This window comes from Hakea prostrata, chromosome 1 (assembly GCF_041222555.1).
Source record: "Hakea prostrata isolate BN-2017 chromosome 1, UWA_Hpros_2, whole genome shotgun sequence".
Taxonomy (NCBI): Eukaryota; Viridiplantae; Streptophyta; class Magnoliopsida; order Proteales; family Proteaceae; genus Hakea; species Hakea prostrata.
The window spans coordinates 46,035,599-46,052,224 of record NC_142600.1 but is presented as its reverse complement, the minus strand read 5'-3'; the positions used below and the strand labels follow the sequence as shown (position 1 = coordinate 46,052,224).

Genomic DNA, 16,626 nt, shown 5'->3' with positions numbered 1-16,626 from the left:
AGTACTGAATCTAGAGCATATTTAGAGGTAAAAAAGCTTTGACTTCCTGAGTCTGGGTACAGGTTTAACACACGAGCAACGGTAATTGCAGCAACCTTGCACACCGATCCTCCTAGAAAAAAGCCGTCGATTAGGGCTTTCAATATTAAAAAAAAAAGAACAAAAAAGTATATACACATGAAAGGGTTTTCAGTATGCATATGAGATGAGAATGAGAGAGAAATGAGCTGGGAACAAAACTATTTATCTTACTGTGGGGTTTCCAAAAATTGCAGCAGAGGCTGGATGGAGAGAGCTTGTCATATTTCTGTGTCTTCATATGAAAACTCAAATGCCTCAGTTTGTTGGCCACAACTTTGTCTTTTCTTTCTCAGAATGACTGAATGTCGAGGAGATGTTCTGTAGGACATGTTCTTTCAGCAATATTTCCTACTGGTTTGGTCTTGGAGAATAAAAGATCAAACCGTTTTTTCAAATGGACCTAACCTTTTCTATTATTCTTATTCACAACCTCCTTGATGACTCATGTTAGAAAATAAGCAACAATGAATTTTATTCTGAAATTAGATAATTAAATAATTTGATCTTTGATTCAAAAAAAAGAAAGAAAAAAAAGGACCTGGCAGGTGTTGATCAGGCCAGGCCGAGGGAGTATTATAGAAAGGAAAATTTTACCACTGAAATATGTATTTTTCTGTCCTATCCTGAAGAGTGTAACCGCTTATATAACAGAACTACGGGAATTTGACAATATGTTTCTTCTGTTTCATCTTGACAGTTTAACTGCTTATATAACAGAACTACTGGGAATTTGACTGACCATCTATTCTCATTGTTTGGGTTGTTGGGCATTCTTGCAGCGTCTTTGCAAGGGGATATTAAACTCTTCTCTTATGATGAATTGAAATCTGCTACAAATGGTTTTAGTGCAACCAGGAAGCTAGGTCGAGGAGGGTTTGGAACAGTTTACAAGGTATATTCATGGTTTTTCAAATTTCAATTGCAAAAGGAAACTGTATAAACTTTCTTTCAGCATTACTGTTTGTCAGTATTAGTTACATGGTCCACATTCATTAAAATTTTGAAGTTAACAATTAAGATTTGATACTTGTAAAATCTCCTTGTACCTTTTGATTTATTTGTTCTAGAAAAATATTATGAGGCTTTCATGTTCTTATTATATAAAGCCCATTATGGTGAAAAGAAACTATATGAACATGCTTTTAGATTCTATATTGTTGTCTTCTTGAAATTTTGGAACTAACAACGTTGAGACTTGAGAGTATTATATGTTTGTGTGGGTATCATCTCTCTACTTTGCAATGAATTCGTAGATTGACATCTCAGCCAAGACTCCTTTTTTGAGACCTCAAAGTGAGATCTCATGGGAGTCAAGACGACACTAGAAAACTTCATAATCTTGGTTCAACCCACGGTTTGTAAGTACCTTATCTCAGTCGAGTCGATATATTTTGGTCTCAACTTGTCTCGACACTCCTTACCGTTGCTGTTTTGGCCAGACTTTTGCCGGACAGTTGGTTGGGTCTCTACGTAGGCCACATCAACAAGCTGTTTAACTCATCTACAAAAGCAATCTTACTGGTTACAATTGATCGTCTTCATTTAAGCTTCCTTTCTGTCCTATTTTCTTTTTGTTGGAAGCTTCTCTCCTTTGTTAACATATAACCGAACGAGTGACATAGGACAACACAATCTGATATCTTGCAATTTCTGCTGGTGGAGGTGGTGCTTGTGCTGGTGCTGGTGGAGCAAGAGTTGGGAGGAGTTGCTTGCATTGATTTTACTCTTGTACTCTCATAGTTTATGTAACTTATAAGTACACTGATGTTGTAATGTGAAATTGTGGACAACTGAATATGTTTGATGTATTATTTAGACTTTAAACCTTCACGTTTTCATTATATTAGATAATGGTTATGTATTTCATGTTCTATAAGCTTGCATATTCGCTCCTTCAGTGTACCAGTTTTAAAGTTAGGATCTACTTAGAACTTCTATATTAGATAATGGTTTATGTATTTCATGTTCTATAAGCTTGCATATTAGCTCCTTCAGTGTTCCAGTTTTAAAGTTAGGTCTAGTTACACTTGTTTTCTCACAAATCTAAGGCTGTCCCTCTGTTTAGAAGTCTACCAAATTCCAGCCCTAACTGAACCATGGTACCCATCGAGATGGGTCCCGAGTTGACTTGAGTTGAGCCAAGATTTTATACCAAATCTCAGTCAGGATCTTGCAACATGTCGGTTTTTTTAGGGATTGGATCCTTGTCGAGACTGAGGTCTCAAATCATGACTGGATTTATCTTAGTAGTTTATAAGGATTTATCATGTTGTTTAAATTTTAACAATTTTATAAAGGCAAACAGTTTGGTACAAGTTAGCTAATTAAACATGCTTGCAACTGTATGTCGTCTTACAGCTCTTGACATTCTTGAAAATTTGTTGAGATTTTTTTGAAGACATGGAAGTATATATTCCTGCTGGTTGTTAATGATACTTGTGACCAAGGTTCAACAATCTTGCTGAATCTTGGCCATCTCGATCTAGGCGAGACGAAACATGGTCCGAAATGAGATTCAGTCAACTGACTGAATCTTGACAATATCTTGTCAAGATCTTGATAGAATTTTGGTATTTCATAAAAATTTCGATGAAATTTCAGTGGAAGTTTAAAAATTTCAAAGGATCGTATAATATAAATTGTAATTTGTAATTTGTACTTCCTTCTTTTCTACCAACCTTAGGAATAACGTTAGGACCCTAAGATCAATCCATAAAAAATTTGTTAAGCCCTAAACTTTCCCCCCACCATCCCATCTAGTTTTTCTTAGACCCATATCTTACCCAAAACCCCCACATTTAGATCCCCATCTTTATTTAACAATATTGCCCATCCCACCTTGATCTTATAATTACTTTTCTAGTTCAAAAGAAGACTATCTTTGGCAACCCTTAATTTTAGGAAATCATCAACGAAACCTTAACTCTAAAATTTTTTTACATCACCAATATTATAATACTCTATGAGGGTATTATCAGACACTGAACTTCTGTGGCCGATTCATTCCAACATGTGGTGCTAATTTTGCTGCTTATCAGGAGTGTAAGGACAAGCTCTTAATTTATGATTTGTTGTCTAGTCTTGATATTGAATAGAATCAAATATGTTCTCACATCCTCCCATGGGAACTCTTCCCATCCCTTAAGTAGGCATATGTCACGATGACGGCCATAGAACTGGAATGGTTCATATTCATATACCAGTGAGACTAGCCTTGTCACTAGTATAGTAGGCTCTCAAACTCATACTGGTGACTCTTCCTATGCTCGGGTGAAATGTGAATGTGGCTAGGAAGTCATATTAAGGACAAGTGTTGGAAACTACATGGTCGACCACCTAGTTCCCTGGAGGGGGATGGAATGCTAATCAAGGAGGAAATTCCTAGGCATCTGCTAATCAAGCCCATTTGGACGACACAAGTGCACCACCTATTTCCTTAGATGAGCTCTAGCATCTTTGTTAGTTGATCACTAAACTCAAAGTGTCTTCTTCTACGCCAACTTCTAGTGCCAGTGTTGCCTCTGCCATGGTTAACTCTTTTAAGCATCCTCCTACATTAGGTACTTTTGGTTGTCACAATGTGTCCTCGAGCCCTTCCTCATTGATATTTGATAATTGACTCTTGGGCAACCAATCACATGACTAGTGCTTCCACTTTATTTTATTCATATTCTCATATCTCTCCTAACTATACTGTATATATTGTTGATGGGTCTCTTTCTCCAATCTCCGGAAAGGGATCCATCATTTGTTCCCTTCCTTCCACTTATCTTCAGTTTTGCATGCTCCCAAATTTTCTCTTTTGTCTATCACTATTACCCGAGATTTGAACTGCAAAACAACTTTACACCTCTCTTATTGTGTTTTTTAGAACTTGGAAATGGGGCATACATTTGGCAGTGGTAAATGGAAAAGGGGAATTTACTTGTTGGATAGTTCTCCATCAGCATTAATTGTAATCTCCAGTTCCACATCTTTTGCTTTATTTACTTTACTTCAGTGGCATCGTCATCTTGGCCAACCCTTTATCTACTTTAGCTAAATTTTTTCCTAACTTCGTTAAACATTATAACTTTAATGATTTTTATTGTGACGCTTTCATCTTAGCAAAGCAAACTTGACATGTTTATCCTATTTCAGAGAATCATAGTACTACTCCTTCTCTTATTATTCATTCAGATGTTTGGGGTCCTTCCCGTGTTGTTTCTTCCTCTTGATATTGTCGGTCTGTTACTTTCATTGGCTATTGTACTAGAACCACATAGGTTTATTTGCTTTACGAAAAAGTGATTTTTTTCTTCTTGTTTTTAAATGTTCATAAAATGGTTATTACCCAGTTTGGGGCCTCTGTGAAAATCCTTCGTACCAATAATGAGACTAAATATATAGTTGAGGAATTCTAGTCCTATTTAGCTAATAATGGCATTATTCACCAAACCAGCTGCGTCGAGACCCCACCGCAAAATAGAGTGACCGAATGCAAGAATAGGTATCTATTTGAGGTTGGTAGATCAAATGTTTACTATGCATGTCCACCTCATCTTTAGGAGACGCTGTTCTTGTAGCTGGATGTCTCATTAATATGATGCCATCTCATGTTCTACAACAACACTGCCCTCTTGAAATCCTTTTAGGTACGCTGTTGTTTACTGTTCCCTCTAAGGGCTTTGGGTGTGTTGCCTTTGCCAAAAACCATCATGTTCAAGGTAGGCTTGATCCACGTGGGTTATGATGTATTTTTCTTGGTTACTTTGCGTTTCAAAAGGGTTATAAGTGCTACCATCCTCCAATCTGCTGGATGTTGTTCAATGAATGTTGTTTTCCAGTAAAACATTCCCTATTTTCCTTTGAACCTCTTCAGGGGGAGAGTGAGTCTAGTCAAGAGGTTTTGGTTCTTATCCTCCTATGGACATTCCCTTTGATATTTTTGCTGATGATGCCCACTTGGAAGATGGTGTTACCAGATTGGAACAACGGCTAATAGAACAGAACACTAATGTGCAGGGGGAGCAACAACCTACATTGCAATTTCCTTTGAAAACTTATCAAATAAAAGCATGAAGGGAGTTTCCTCTATCGTTTGAGCCGATTGGAAGCTCCACCTCCTAGTCCAGAAGAGACAGCTCCTGTTAAGTTAGTTCCTTACCGTTTCTGATCCTTCATTAGAGTTACCAATTGCACTAAGAAAGCAACCATGAGCATGCAAAAGCATCCAATTTCTATCTTTGTCTTAGATTAGTCACTATCCTGAGCTTTCAAGAGCTTTGTTTCTTCCTTGTCCTCTACTTCTATTCCTAACACATGGTAGGAAGCATTAACTTATTCACATCAGAAGGAAGCAAAGGATGAAGAGATGAGAGTCCTGGAAAAAAAAACCAAATGTGGGATCTAGTGACCTTACCTACAAGGAAGAGGATCATTTGGTGCAAATGGGTGTGTGTTATCAAGCACATAGTTGATGGTGCTGTGGAAAGATATAAAGCTAGACTGGTGGCCATGGGGTTCACTTAGACCTATTTGATTGACTACTAGGAGACCTTTGCTTTAGTTGCAAAGATAAACACAGTATGGGTCGTGCTCTCATGTGCAGTAAATCAGGGATGGAGTCTTCAACAACTTCATGTAAAGAATGCCTTTTCTTCATGAGGAAATATATGGATGTGCCACTGGGTACACTTCTGCTGAAACTTATGGGAACGTGTGCAAACTAAACTGAGCTTTGTATGGGTTGGAATGTCCCCCCGCGGGCATGGTTTGGGAGATTCCCTAGAGTCATGGGGTCCATCATTTATAGATAGTGTAGTGTTGATCATACCTTGAAAACAAACTCTCACATAACAATGCTGTTGGTATACGTGGATGATATTCATTACAGGTAGTAGTGAGGCAGAAATTTTGGCTTTGAACACTTTGTTGGGAGCTGAATTTGAAATCAAGAATATGGGAGAACTTAGATATTTCTTGGGCATTGAACTAGCATATTCAACTATTGGCATATTCTCTTTTGGAGAGAATACGCTCTGGATTTGCGAACTGAGAATCTAAGATTGGGATGTTAAGGCGCAAACCAACCGAAACCCCTAATGAGCCTAACTTGCACTTGAAGGCCAAAGAAGGAGAACCCATGGATGAGACCAACTATGAATGATTAGTTGGGAAGCTGATTTACCTGTCTCACACTCAACTAGATATTGGTGAGTCAGTACATGCATGACCCTCATTTTTCACATCTAGATGTTGTCTGCCAGATCCTGAGACATTAAGGCATATACAGATGTGGATTGCACAGGATTCCTTGATGATAGAAAATCTACCTCTTGGTACTGCACTTATGTAGGAGGAAACCTAGTGGCTTGGAGAAGTATGTAACAAGCAGTAGTTGCCTGGTCCAATGCTGAAGCATAATTCAGAGCAATGGCACAGGATACTCGTGAGATGTTATGGTTGAAAGGGTTACTTTAAGACCTTAGTACAGATTCAAAAGCACTCATACAGTTGTTTTCAGACATTAAGTCAGCAATCAACTTAGCTTATAGTCAATTCAGCATGATAGAACCAAGCATGTAGAGATTGACAGACACTTTATTAAGGAGAAGATCGAGTCTAGACTGATCCACATTTCCTTGGTCTCATATGACAGCCAGAAGGCTGATGTGTTCACAAAGAGTTTGAGCACTACAGATTTTGGAAATATTACTAACAAGTTGGGCATGATAGATATCTATGCACCAAATTGAGGGGGGAGTGTTGTAATTCTAATAATATTCTCGATAAAATTGTCCCTAGGATATTATTTGTAATAATCCCACATCGGGAGTTTCTCTTTTTGTCTCTCATATTATTATTATAAATAAAGACTGACTATGTCTCTCAGATACAAGTTAGAAGTTCTCAGACTATTCGTCAGTCAAAGTGCTTAGGCAGTTTTGAAGCGAGTATGGTGATTTAAGTATGACCTCTGCCTTCCCCTTTTTTCTTTTCCTATAAATACATCATACCTAGGAGGTTGACCATTTTAGGAATTTTGTTTTTAACTATTTTGATTGGATCCAAACAGGGGGTATTTTCTTACTTGTGAATAATATCTTAAATCTTAAATAAATGAAATATCAGATATAGCAGCCGTTTTTAAATGATACTTGGCATAAGTATGTGCCAGATTTTCATCGGGTACCAATTAAGCTATGTGTCAAATAAGGACGCCTAAGCGGTGCCCTAGCGGATCACCTTGTCAACTATGGAATTTCCCCACTATTTAGTTTATTAAACTATATGCTGTTACTGAAAGAGAGTCCTATTAGATCAAATCACTGATTGAGTATTTTTAAGTGAGCTTTCTCACTAGGAGTCAAGACGCTAAAGCTCTATTTTTCTTAATGGCTTATTGTGAATCAAAGACCATAGGAGATTAAATTAGTGACTTCATTGACTGTGCATTTGCATCTTTACACACTGAAGGGTAAACTATCACACCCTTGATTGGTGTTATGTTCCAATTTTGTAATTTCTTGTGGTCTATTTAGGTCTTCTGCTTGTATATTAAGATGTAGGTCCTCTTGCCTGAGACTCAAGAGTCAAGACATAGGCCTCTTGCCTGGGAATCAAGTAGGTCCTCTTATGTAGAGTCAGGAATACAGGCCTTTTGCCTGAGCATCAAGAGTGTCGATCCTCTTATACTTAAAGGAGTTCGTAAAAGATGACGACATCCCCTCATGTGGTTAAAGGGATTCAATAGTGATAATCTCTAATGGATTCAGAGGAGTCAAACTAGACTTGTGATAGTTGAACCACTATAAATACTGTCTTTTTATTGTTTACTTGTTTAATTCACATTTATTTCTGTAAGCATTTTAGTTTTTTTGGAAATGTTTTAAGAAGGGACAATTTTCTCAGATAATCTTTTCACCCCCTCCTCTAGGTTAATTTACTTTGTGCTTATGTTCAATTAGTATACAATAGCATCCTAGTAGCTTCCATTCAAGAAAAGTTCACATGGCCTAGAACCTGCTCAATGCTCTTCATGGTATTAAATGCAGCAGCACATGTAAGAAACCTTAGATTTGATATTGCATGACAGTTCCAATCTAATGCACTTGTCTTAACTTCTCTGTTTCATTCGAGTGATTCTCCATTTATAGGTGACTATTTGTTGGTAGTATCTTTGGTATTTATTCAAATCTGACCATTTCCATGCAATTCTACACCCATCAATGTCTCTCTGGCACGATATTATACAAAATGAACACATCATATCTTAAAACCACCTGACTGAACTGAAGTGATATCAACGCACAATGCTTTAGACCGCTACAAAGCAGCCATGCCCTACAAGAGAGGGAAATTTTGCCATTAGAGCAGGGAGAATGGTTGTATGGACATTTGTAGCTTGTCTAGCACCATGGGAGGGAAATGTATAGGAGAAAAGAGGAACTGGATATTGGCATGCCTCATCTCAGAGCAAAGTTCATATGGCCATCTCAGTGGTGTAACAATGTTGGGAACTGGGAAGCGTGCATCATCTTCATCCGTCCATGGTTCTGTCACCTATACTGGATTGTCCTTTTGTTGACTGTCTCTTCTCCTACCTAAACCATTTAGATTGCTAGGAGCTTCATAGTTAGTTTCTTTCCTTATATATGGTATATTATGGTTAGTTTCCTCTCTGAAATTGTTTGTCCTGGGTAGGTTTCTGTTTTCATGCAAGAGTGTTTTCTATTTATTTAATATGCCGGAGTAAGAACTTGGGTTTGAATTTGTAAATAATTGAGTGTTTTACAGTTAATAGTGTAAGGAAGTGGTGGTGCATCTCTCTTTTCTCTTTCCTTTTTGTCCCTGCAAGGCTGCAACTCTGATTATCCCTCCTAACTGGCCATCCGCTGTCTCCTTTCAGCTGATGTCCCAAAGATGAATTAGGAATGCATAGTTACATTCCTAGAATTAAGTAACCATCACTGAGCAAGTATTCTTAATTCCTCCGAACATGCTGATGGATGACCAAGAGATTCTTATCAGTATCATATTCCTCATTGTTATGATTAATGCTCATTGCATGGGCTGAGGATGTCTAGAGTCGAGAATATCATGGTCAGTGCTGTTGCTATGCTGTTCTATTTCCACAACTTTATACTTCAGTATAGAAGCGAAGTCTTAAAGGTTGACATAGTTGGCATGTTGATTGCTTATTATCTTCTGAGAATGAAGGTGCCTAAGAGCCTTGTGATCAAAGTTGAGAATGAAGTCTTGCATGGTGGGTCATATGGTTATATACAAGCCCTAATTTTTTTTATGTGGCTATTCCATGGATTTGTAACCAAGGAACATGGCGGAATTTTGCCATCTTGGAGGTTGGTGAAATGAAATTGCCAATGAAATTGAGAAGTCTCATATTTTGGTGAAAACTCAAAAATTCTTGTGAAATTTTGAAAAATCCAAGGGGTTCACCATACAAGGCTTACGGTTATGGATATGGATGTGTGGAGCATATAGTGGTTCATTTGCTGATTGTAGTAGCATATCTACATATGTGCATGGAGATAGATTAGGTGCATCATTTGTGACTCCATCTTTGGAATTTGGATATCGATTAGGACCAACACAACTAGTTATGCTAGTGACAGACTCTATGGATAACTTTATCCGAATCATGTTATGGCATACTCATGTCTAGTATTCAGAGTACTCATCCATGACTCAGGGGATGGATCCAGCTTGACACACACATGTATATTGAATTCTACTTCTTGTATGTGTTGTTGCATACAACTGAGCATGTGCTGATCAAGAACACCACTTTGGATTAGGTCTTGGGCCAAAATAACACTCTTAGTGTATTTATTGCTGTCAAATTAGGCTACACCAAAAATCAGGCCATAATGACCTCAAATACCCCTCCCAGAAACAAAATCTGGCTGAAGCATATTTCGGTCATCTTGGTCAGTTCCGAGATCACCAAAACTGGCGAAATTTCTCACCTTGGTTGTAACCTACTCACAAATAGTTCTACAGTATCAGCTCAGGTGCATCAAAATGGTTAAGTGATCCAGTTAAGCTTATTTTCACTAAACCATCATCTGGAGATTTATGCTCAAATCAAAGCATCCATATACAACTGCAACAAAGCAGTAAAGGATATAGAAAATAAGAGAAATGGGGGCCGGGTATCTCTAGTTAAAGCATTAAGCAGATAATTTGTATTACTTGCAGAATGCAAAAGCATCTAATTAACCATAGTCCATTTGGATTTTCTTTAACGTAAACTGCGGATAACAAATAACAGAAAATATTGCTGGAAAATTGATTACTTCTCAATCTTTTTGTCTGCTCTGCACTTAGTTTACTTGAGAGCTACAAGCCTTCTAGTGCTCATTTTTTAAGTGATTTTACCAATGGTCACTAACTTCAGGATTTACCTTCTATACCAGAGAGTGAGGCAGAGGAAAATATTTCCCATCCTCATTTCTGAAGTTTCTTCATTAACTACTGCTCATTGGTGTTTTCTGATAGGGAATCCTTAAAGATGGTACACAAGTTGCTGTGAAGGCACTTTCTGCTGAATCGAGACAAGGGGTGAAGGAATTTTTGACTGAGATTGAAACTTTAAAGAATGTTATGCATCCTAACCTAGTTGAATTACTTGGCTGCTGTGTTCGAGGGAATAATCGGATTTTAGTCTATGAATATGTTGAAAATAACAGCGTTGATCATGCATTATTAGGTAACCTCATTAGTCATTGTATCTGAATGAGTTGTTTGATTTCTTAAAGCAAACTTTATAGGTTTAATTTTCTTGTTCTTTTAGGGCCTAAAAGTACAACGATTAAGTTGGACTGGAGTAGAAGATCTGTCATCTGTATTGGTACTGCCAGAGGTCTGGCTTTCCTCCATGAAGAGCTGGAGCCACATATTGTACATAGAGACATCAAAGCTAGTAATATACTACTTGACAAGGACTATGTCCCAAAAATTGGTGATTTTGGGTTGGCAAAACTCTTTCCAGAAAATATTACTCATATTAGCACACGAATTGCAGGAACAAAGTAAGTGATCTTTCATAGAATATTTTGGCAGTTCATTTATTTTATATATTAGATGTCATTAATGCCATACTAACCCTTTTTACTTTCATGCAATACTAAGAAAAATAAAGATGACTTCTTGCCCATTGTTTTTGGGGGTTGGGGGGGGGGGGGATAAAATCTATTACCTTTAAGTGCTCTCTCTTGATCAGGTATTCATTAGGCCTAAATACCTGTAGATCATTTTCTCTTCTTTTTAATTTGTTTAAAAGGCCAATGAACTTGATGCATTCTAAATTTGTCAATCAACTCTGGCATGTTTCCTCCCCTGCTACATGACTTAATGCTAACCTTCTCCCTTTTATTTGAAAACGACAGAAACCTCCCTTACTTTGCATAAAAAAGGTCTGTTAGAGGGGCAGTTTAGGGAACAAATAAGTCCCATTGAGAATTAATGCATTGGATGGAGGATGGTGTCTGGAGTTCAATTTTGACTACGATTTTTTCAAGTTTTCAATTTTAGAGTGTTTTGGTTTCTTAGGTTGATTAGGCATTGTATTTAGCTCCTATTAAAGTATAAGTATAGCTAGAGTGCTGTGAAGCCTCCATCAGCTCTGTGAAGCTCCAGTCTTGTTGTGGAAATTTTTCCTCTCTTCTCTCCTCTCTTTCTAATTCTGAGTTCATCTTACATGGTATCAGAGCTAGGTCACTAAAATCACATTCAGACATCACTGAACTCTCATCTTATTAGTGTTCTTATTGGAGGAAGCTTCTTCAACAACTTTTTTTATAGGACTTCAGTTTTCATGCTTCCGGTTTTAGGGGAGCAGCCCCTCTTGCTGTGTTTCTAATCTTCTGAAGATTAGTTCATGAACTGAATTAAGAACTTAGTATTTGTTTTGGTGACGGCTTCTGTTCCTAGGGTACAATTTAATATTTTTGTTTAACTTTCAGATTTTTTTTTTGTGGGGGGACTTTCTGGCTGTTGTACCTCTCCTTGGGAAATTCTTTTCTGTAGTCTCTTTCTGGGGACAGAAGCTGTGTGAAGATTACATTGTCTTGAGGATAGGAGAGCTGTTATTTTCTGGATTTAGGAGCTATTTTTCTGTTCATGTTTCTCCTTTCTGATTTGGATACTCATTGTTTAAAGGGTATATTTTCTGTTTTAAAGGCTTAGTTTAATGCTGTTCGATGGTCATATTTTGGACTGTTCTTGGAACATATTCTGCTATTCTGGGCTCTATTTTGGGACTGCTCTGAGGTCTGTTTTGGGAACATATTCTGCTGTTTTAGGTTCTATTCTGGACTAGTTTGAGATCTGTTATGGGAGCGTACTCTGTTTTGGAAGCATATTCTGCTGTCTAGGTTATTGGTCAGTGGGTATTCTAGAAATCCAGTTGAGGTTAGCTGGTACACTAGAAGACATTCCCCCCCCCCCCCCCCCGAAAGAAATATTGCTGATGTCCACACTGTTTTGGAAGGAACTATAGTTGTTTGGGTGATCAGTTGACTGTCCCACTGGGAGAATCCTCATCTTCAACTGCTTTGAATGTAGTGGTATTCTCACTCTCATACTGTCTTGAGTGAAAATAAATTAGAAGGAGCATCTATCTTTCACCAATGGAAGACTAAAAGTTCTCACTGGATGTTGACGGCAAGCTAAATTGACTAAATCTTCCCCCAGAGGTGATACAAATTGGGGTTGCTGATGCATGTATCCAAGGACAGATTTAACTCCATGTCTGACAATATTGTTGATTTTGTAACCCACTTAGATACACCAAAGAATTTGTGGGAATAACTAGAAGTGTTGTACTCTGGTCAAAGTAATTTATCCAGAATATATTAGTTGTTACACAAGTTCTATAGGTTGGTAGGAAAGCTAGATCCCTAACCCAGTTGCTGATTTTAAAAAGATATGTGAAAAATTGAACTGCAAATCACCTCTCTTTTGATGTAAAAACAATGCAACAACAAAGGGAACAGCTTGTGGTGATGGGCTTTGTTGTGCCTAAAATTAGCCACACACAGATTGCAACAATTAGCGAGTGCTTGGTCCCTCGGCTCGGTTTTATTGGGCTCAATCTGGTCATGTTAATATTGTCCTCGGCCAATCAATGGTTGGGATCATGGTTGGAGATCCTCTCGAGGGCAATCTTGCCCTTCAAACAAAACTGAGATTTTGCTCGAGTTGGCGAGATCTCGGCTGAGATATTTTGAATCTCGGGGGCTCAACTCGTGAACTCAAGGGCCCATCTTGGGGGAGGTTGGGTTGAAGCTTGGTAATAACCTATTTTAGGATTTCTAAACACACTAGTGGCCTTAGATTTGTGAGAAAACAATCCTATGTATGAGTTCCAACTCAACCCAAGTTTGAAACCGAAATGTTGTAGGAATGAACGTGCAATATTATAAAACATGAAATATAGAACCATTAAATAAATAAAAACCAAGTGAAAAGATACGGCAAAGAACTTAAATTGTTCAAAATTCCATCCATATGATTACAATACAACATTATCATTCTCAAATCTCGAGAATACAATTGTACAAGCATCATAAGTTCATAAATCATTACCTCATAATAGAATAAGGTGAGATGAAAAGAAAAAAAACTTGTCTACATGAGGCTGTAGCCCTTCCAATAGAGTCTAACATATATTAGCATGACTTTCATAACCTAAGTATTTTTTTTTTATAGTTTTTAATTAATTCTTAGAAAATGTATTTTTTTTAAATATGAAATTCAAGGAATAAATTAATTACAAAAAAATAGATTTTTTTGTTTTATTATGAAAGTGTAGATCAAACAAAGATGTTAAATATATGTTTAATTCACTCTTAAAGACCTACTCTAGAATATAGTATTTTGAGAAACACGATATTGGTAGAATGGCTTATTGGTCAATGATCTCAAGTCCTATATTTATAATTAAGTGGAAAGTACACTATTACATAAATATCCTTACTTGCGTAACAAGAAATAGAATTTTACATGAATACAAACTCTAATTGAATTCCTAGTAGAATCCAACACTCCCCCTCAAGTTGAGGCATAGATATTAGTAATGCCCAACTTGCCTACAATAGGAAGGAAATCTCTTTCTTTCAAACCCTTAGTGAAAACATTTGCTACTTGGTCTTCAAACCTCACAAAAGGCGTGCAGATAAGCCCTTGTTCCAGCTTTCCTTTGACAAAAAACCTATCAATTTCAATGTGCTTAGTTCGATCATATTGCACCGGATTATTAGCAATACTAATAGTAGCCTTGTTGTCACAATAGAACATCATAGCGTTTGGAACTTGGACTCCAATATCTTGCAGTAAGCCTTTCAACCATAGTAGCTTACAAACACCACGAACCATAGCTCTATATTCAGCTTTGGTACTGGATAAAGCTATCACATTTTGTTTCTTACTTCTCCAAGGAACTAGATTACCTCCAACAAAGGTACAATAACCTAAAATTGACTTCCTGTCCGGAGATCCAGCCCAGTCTGCATCAGTGTATGCTTCTACTTTTAGATTATCAGTGGGTGACAAAAGTATTCCTTTTCCAGGAGTTACCTTCAAATACTATAGTATTCTAAGACAGCCTTCATATGAGCTAAATATGGATCATGCATGAATTGGCTCACTATCCCCATGGCATAAGCGATGTTCAGCGTGGTGTGGGACAAGTAAATAAGCTTCCTTACCAGCCTTTGATCTCTTCCTTTGTCCACTGGTTTTCCCTTTTTTTCTTTAAGTTTAGCTCTAGCTTCAATAAGGGTATCAACTACTTTACACCCTAACATTACCACTTCTGATAATAAATCTAGGACATACTTTCTTTGGGATAGGAATATACCCTTCTTTGATCGAGCCACCTTAATCCCTAAGAAATATTATAACTTCCCTAGGTCTTTAATCTCAAACTCTTTGCCAAAAAAGTCCTTCAACCTTTGAATTTCTTCACCATCATTCCCTGTGATGACAATATCGTTTACATAAACAATGAGAAGTGTGATGTTAGTATCTGACTTCTTGACAAATAGTGTATGATCAACATTGCTTTGCTTGTACCCAATAGAAGTCATTGCCTTCAGGAGGCGTCCAAACCAGCATCTAGGAGACTGTTTTAACCCATAAATTAACCTTTTCAATTGACAAACTTTCCCTGCAGTATTATCATTGGAGAAACCATGTCGGATTTCTAGATAGACTTCTTCCGCTAACTCCCCATGTAAGAAGGCATTCTTTACGTCTAGTTGGTGCAAGTTCCAGTCTTTGTTCACAGCTATAGACAACAAAACTCTGATAGTGTTTAGTTTCGCAACAAGGGCAAAAGTCTCCTGATAATCAATCCCATAGGTCTGGATAAACCCCTTTGCAACTAGTCTAGCTTTCAACTTGTTGACTGATCCATCCATATTTTGTTTAACCACAAACACCCATTTGTAGCCCACTGGTTTTTTTTCTGAAGAAAGTGTAACCAGCTCCCAAGTGTCATTTTTATTCATTGCCTACATTTCCTCTATCATAGCTGCCTTCTATCTTTTATCAGCATAGGCTTTCTGCCAACTTTTAGGAACATATACAGATGATAGAGAGGATATAAAAGCACGGTAGGAGTTAGACAAATAGTTATGAGAAACATATTTAGCTATGGGATGTTGAGTACAAGATCTGTCCTTTTCTAACAACAATAAGAAGATCAAAAGAAGATACCTCAAGGGGAACAATAGAATCTGATTCCGAAGTAGGAGACTGAAGTGGTAACATGTCACCTTTCTCCACCTGCTTTGGCTGATTGTAATTCTTCCTCTGATAAGTCTGTACCTCCTTATCCTGGTCAATCTTGTTTTGAAAGACCTCAATAGTGTGCCTTACAGGAGTGGTCTCCCCCTAACTAGGTTCTTCACATGGTTTAGAAAACGGAGGTGGAGAATTGGAGTCTTCAGGTATCCTGGCCAAAGTCTCCCCTTGGTCAGAAAACATTTCTTCAACTCCTAAGTTGTGTTGTGGTGGTGTGATAGAAAGGTCTACAGTTGGAAAAAACACCTCTTATCTAGGACGCTCCCCCTGGAGAGGTGTATAGTAAGGGCAAGACTCATAAAAAATTACATCCATGGAGACCATGGTTTTCCTAGAAGGGGGATGATAACATTTGTACCCTTTCTGACTAGTAGAATACCCTAGAAATATGCAGCGTAGGCTGCGGGGAGCCACCTTACTCTGTTGGGTTGTGATTCTGGCGTAACACAAACATCCAAAAATCTTTGGGGTAATAACAAAAGAGGAGACTCCTTAGAGAATCTCATTAGGACATTTAAATCAAGTGTCCTACTGGGCATCCTGTTCATAAGGTAAGAAGCAGTGAGTATAGCATCACTCCAGTATTGGTCAGGGACATTCATAGCAATCATAATTAAGTGGGCTATCTTTAAAAGATGCCGATTCGATTCTTCCTTTCGGCAACCCCATTTTGGACAGTTGTATCAACACAACTGATCTGATGTATTATGCCAGAGTCAGAGAGATATTTAT

At 37.7% G+C, this 16,626-nt stretch overlaps 1 protein-coding gene across 2 annotated transcripts in view; it reads left to right on the top strand.

Moving 5' to 3' along the window:
* Positions 1–16,626, top strand: part of LOC149029039 (putative serine/threonine-protein kinase) — an 83,825-nt gene that overhangs the window by 40,741 nt on the left and 26,458 nt on the right. For both annotated transcript variants that reach the window (XM_089140267.1, XM_089140261.1), the window contains exons 3-5: positions 861–973; positions 10,585–10,795; positions 10,880–11,117. In XM_089140267.1, the coding sequence (XP_088996393.1) occupies positions 861–973; positions 10,585–10,795; positions 10,880–11,117 (562 nt within the window). The remainder of the gene's footprint in view (positions 1–860; positions 974–10,584; positions 10,796–10,879; positions 11,118–16,626) is intronic.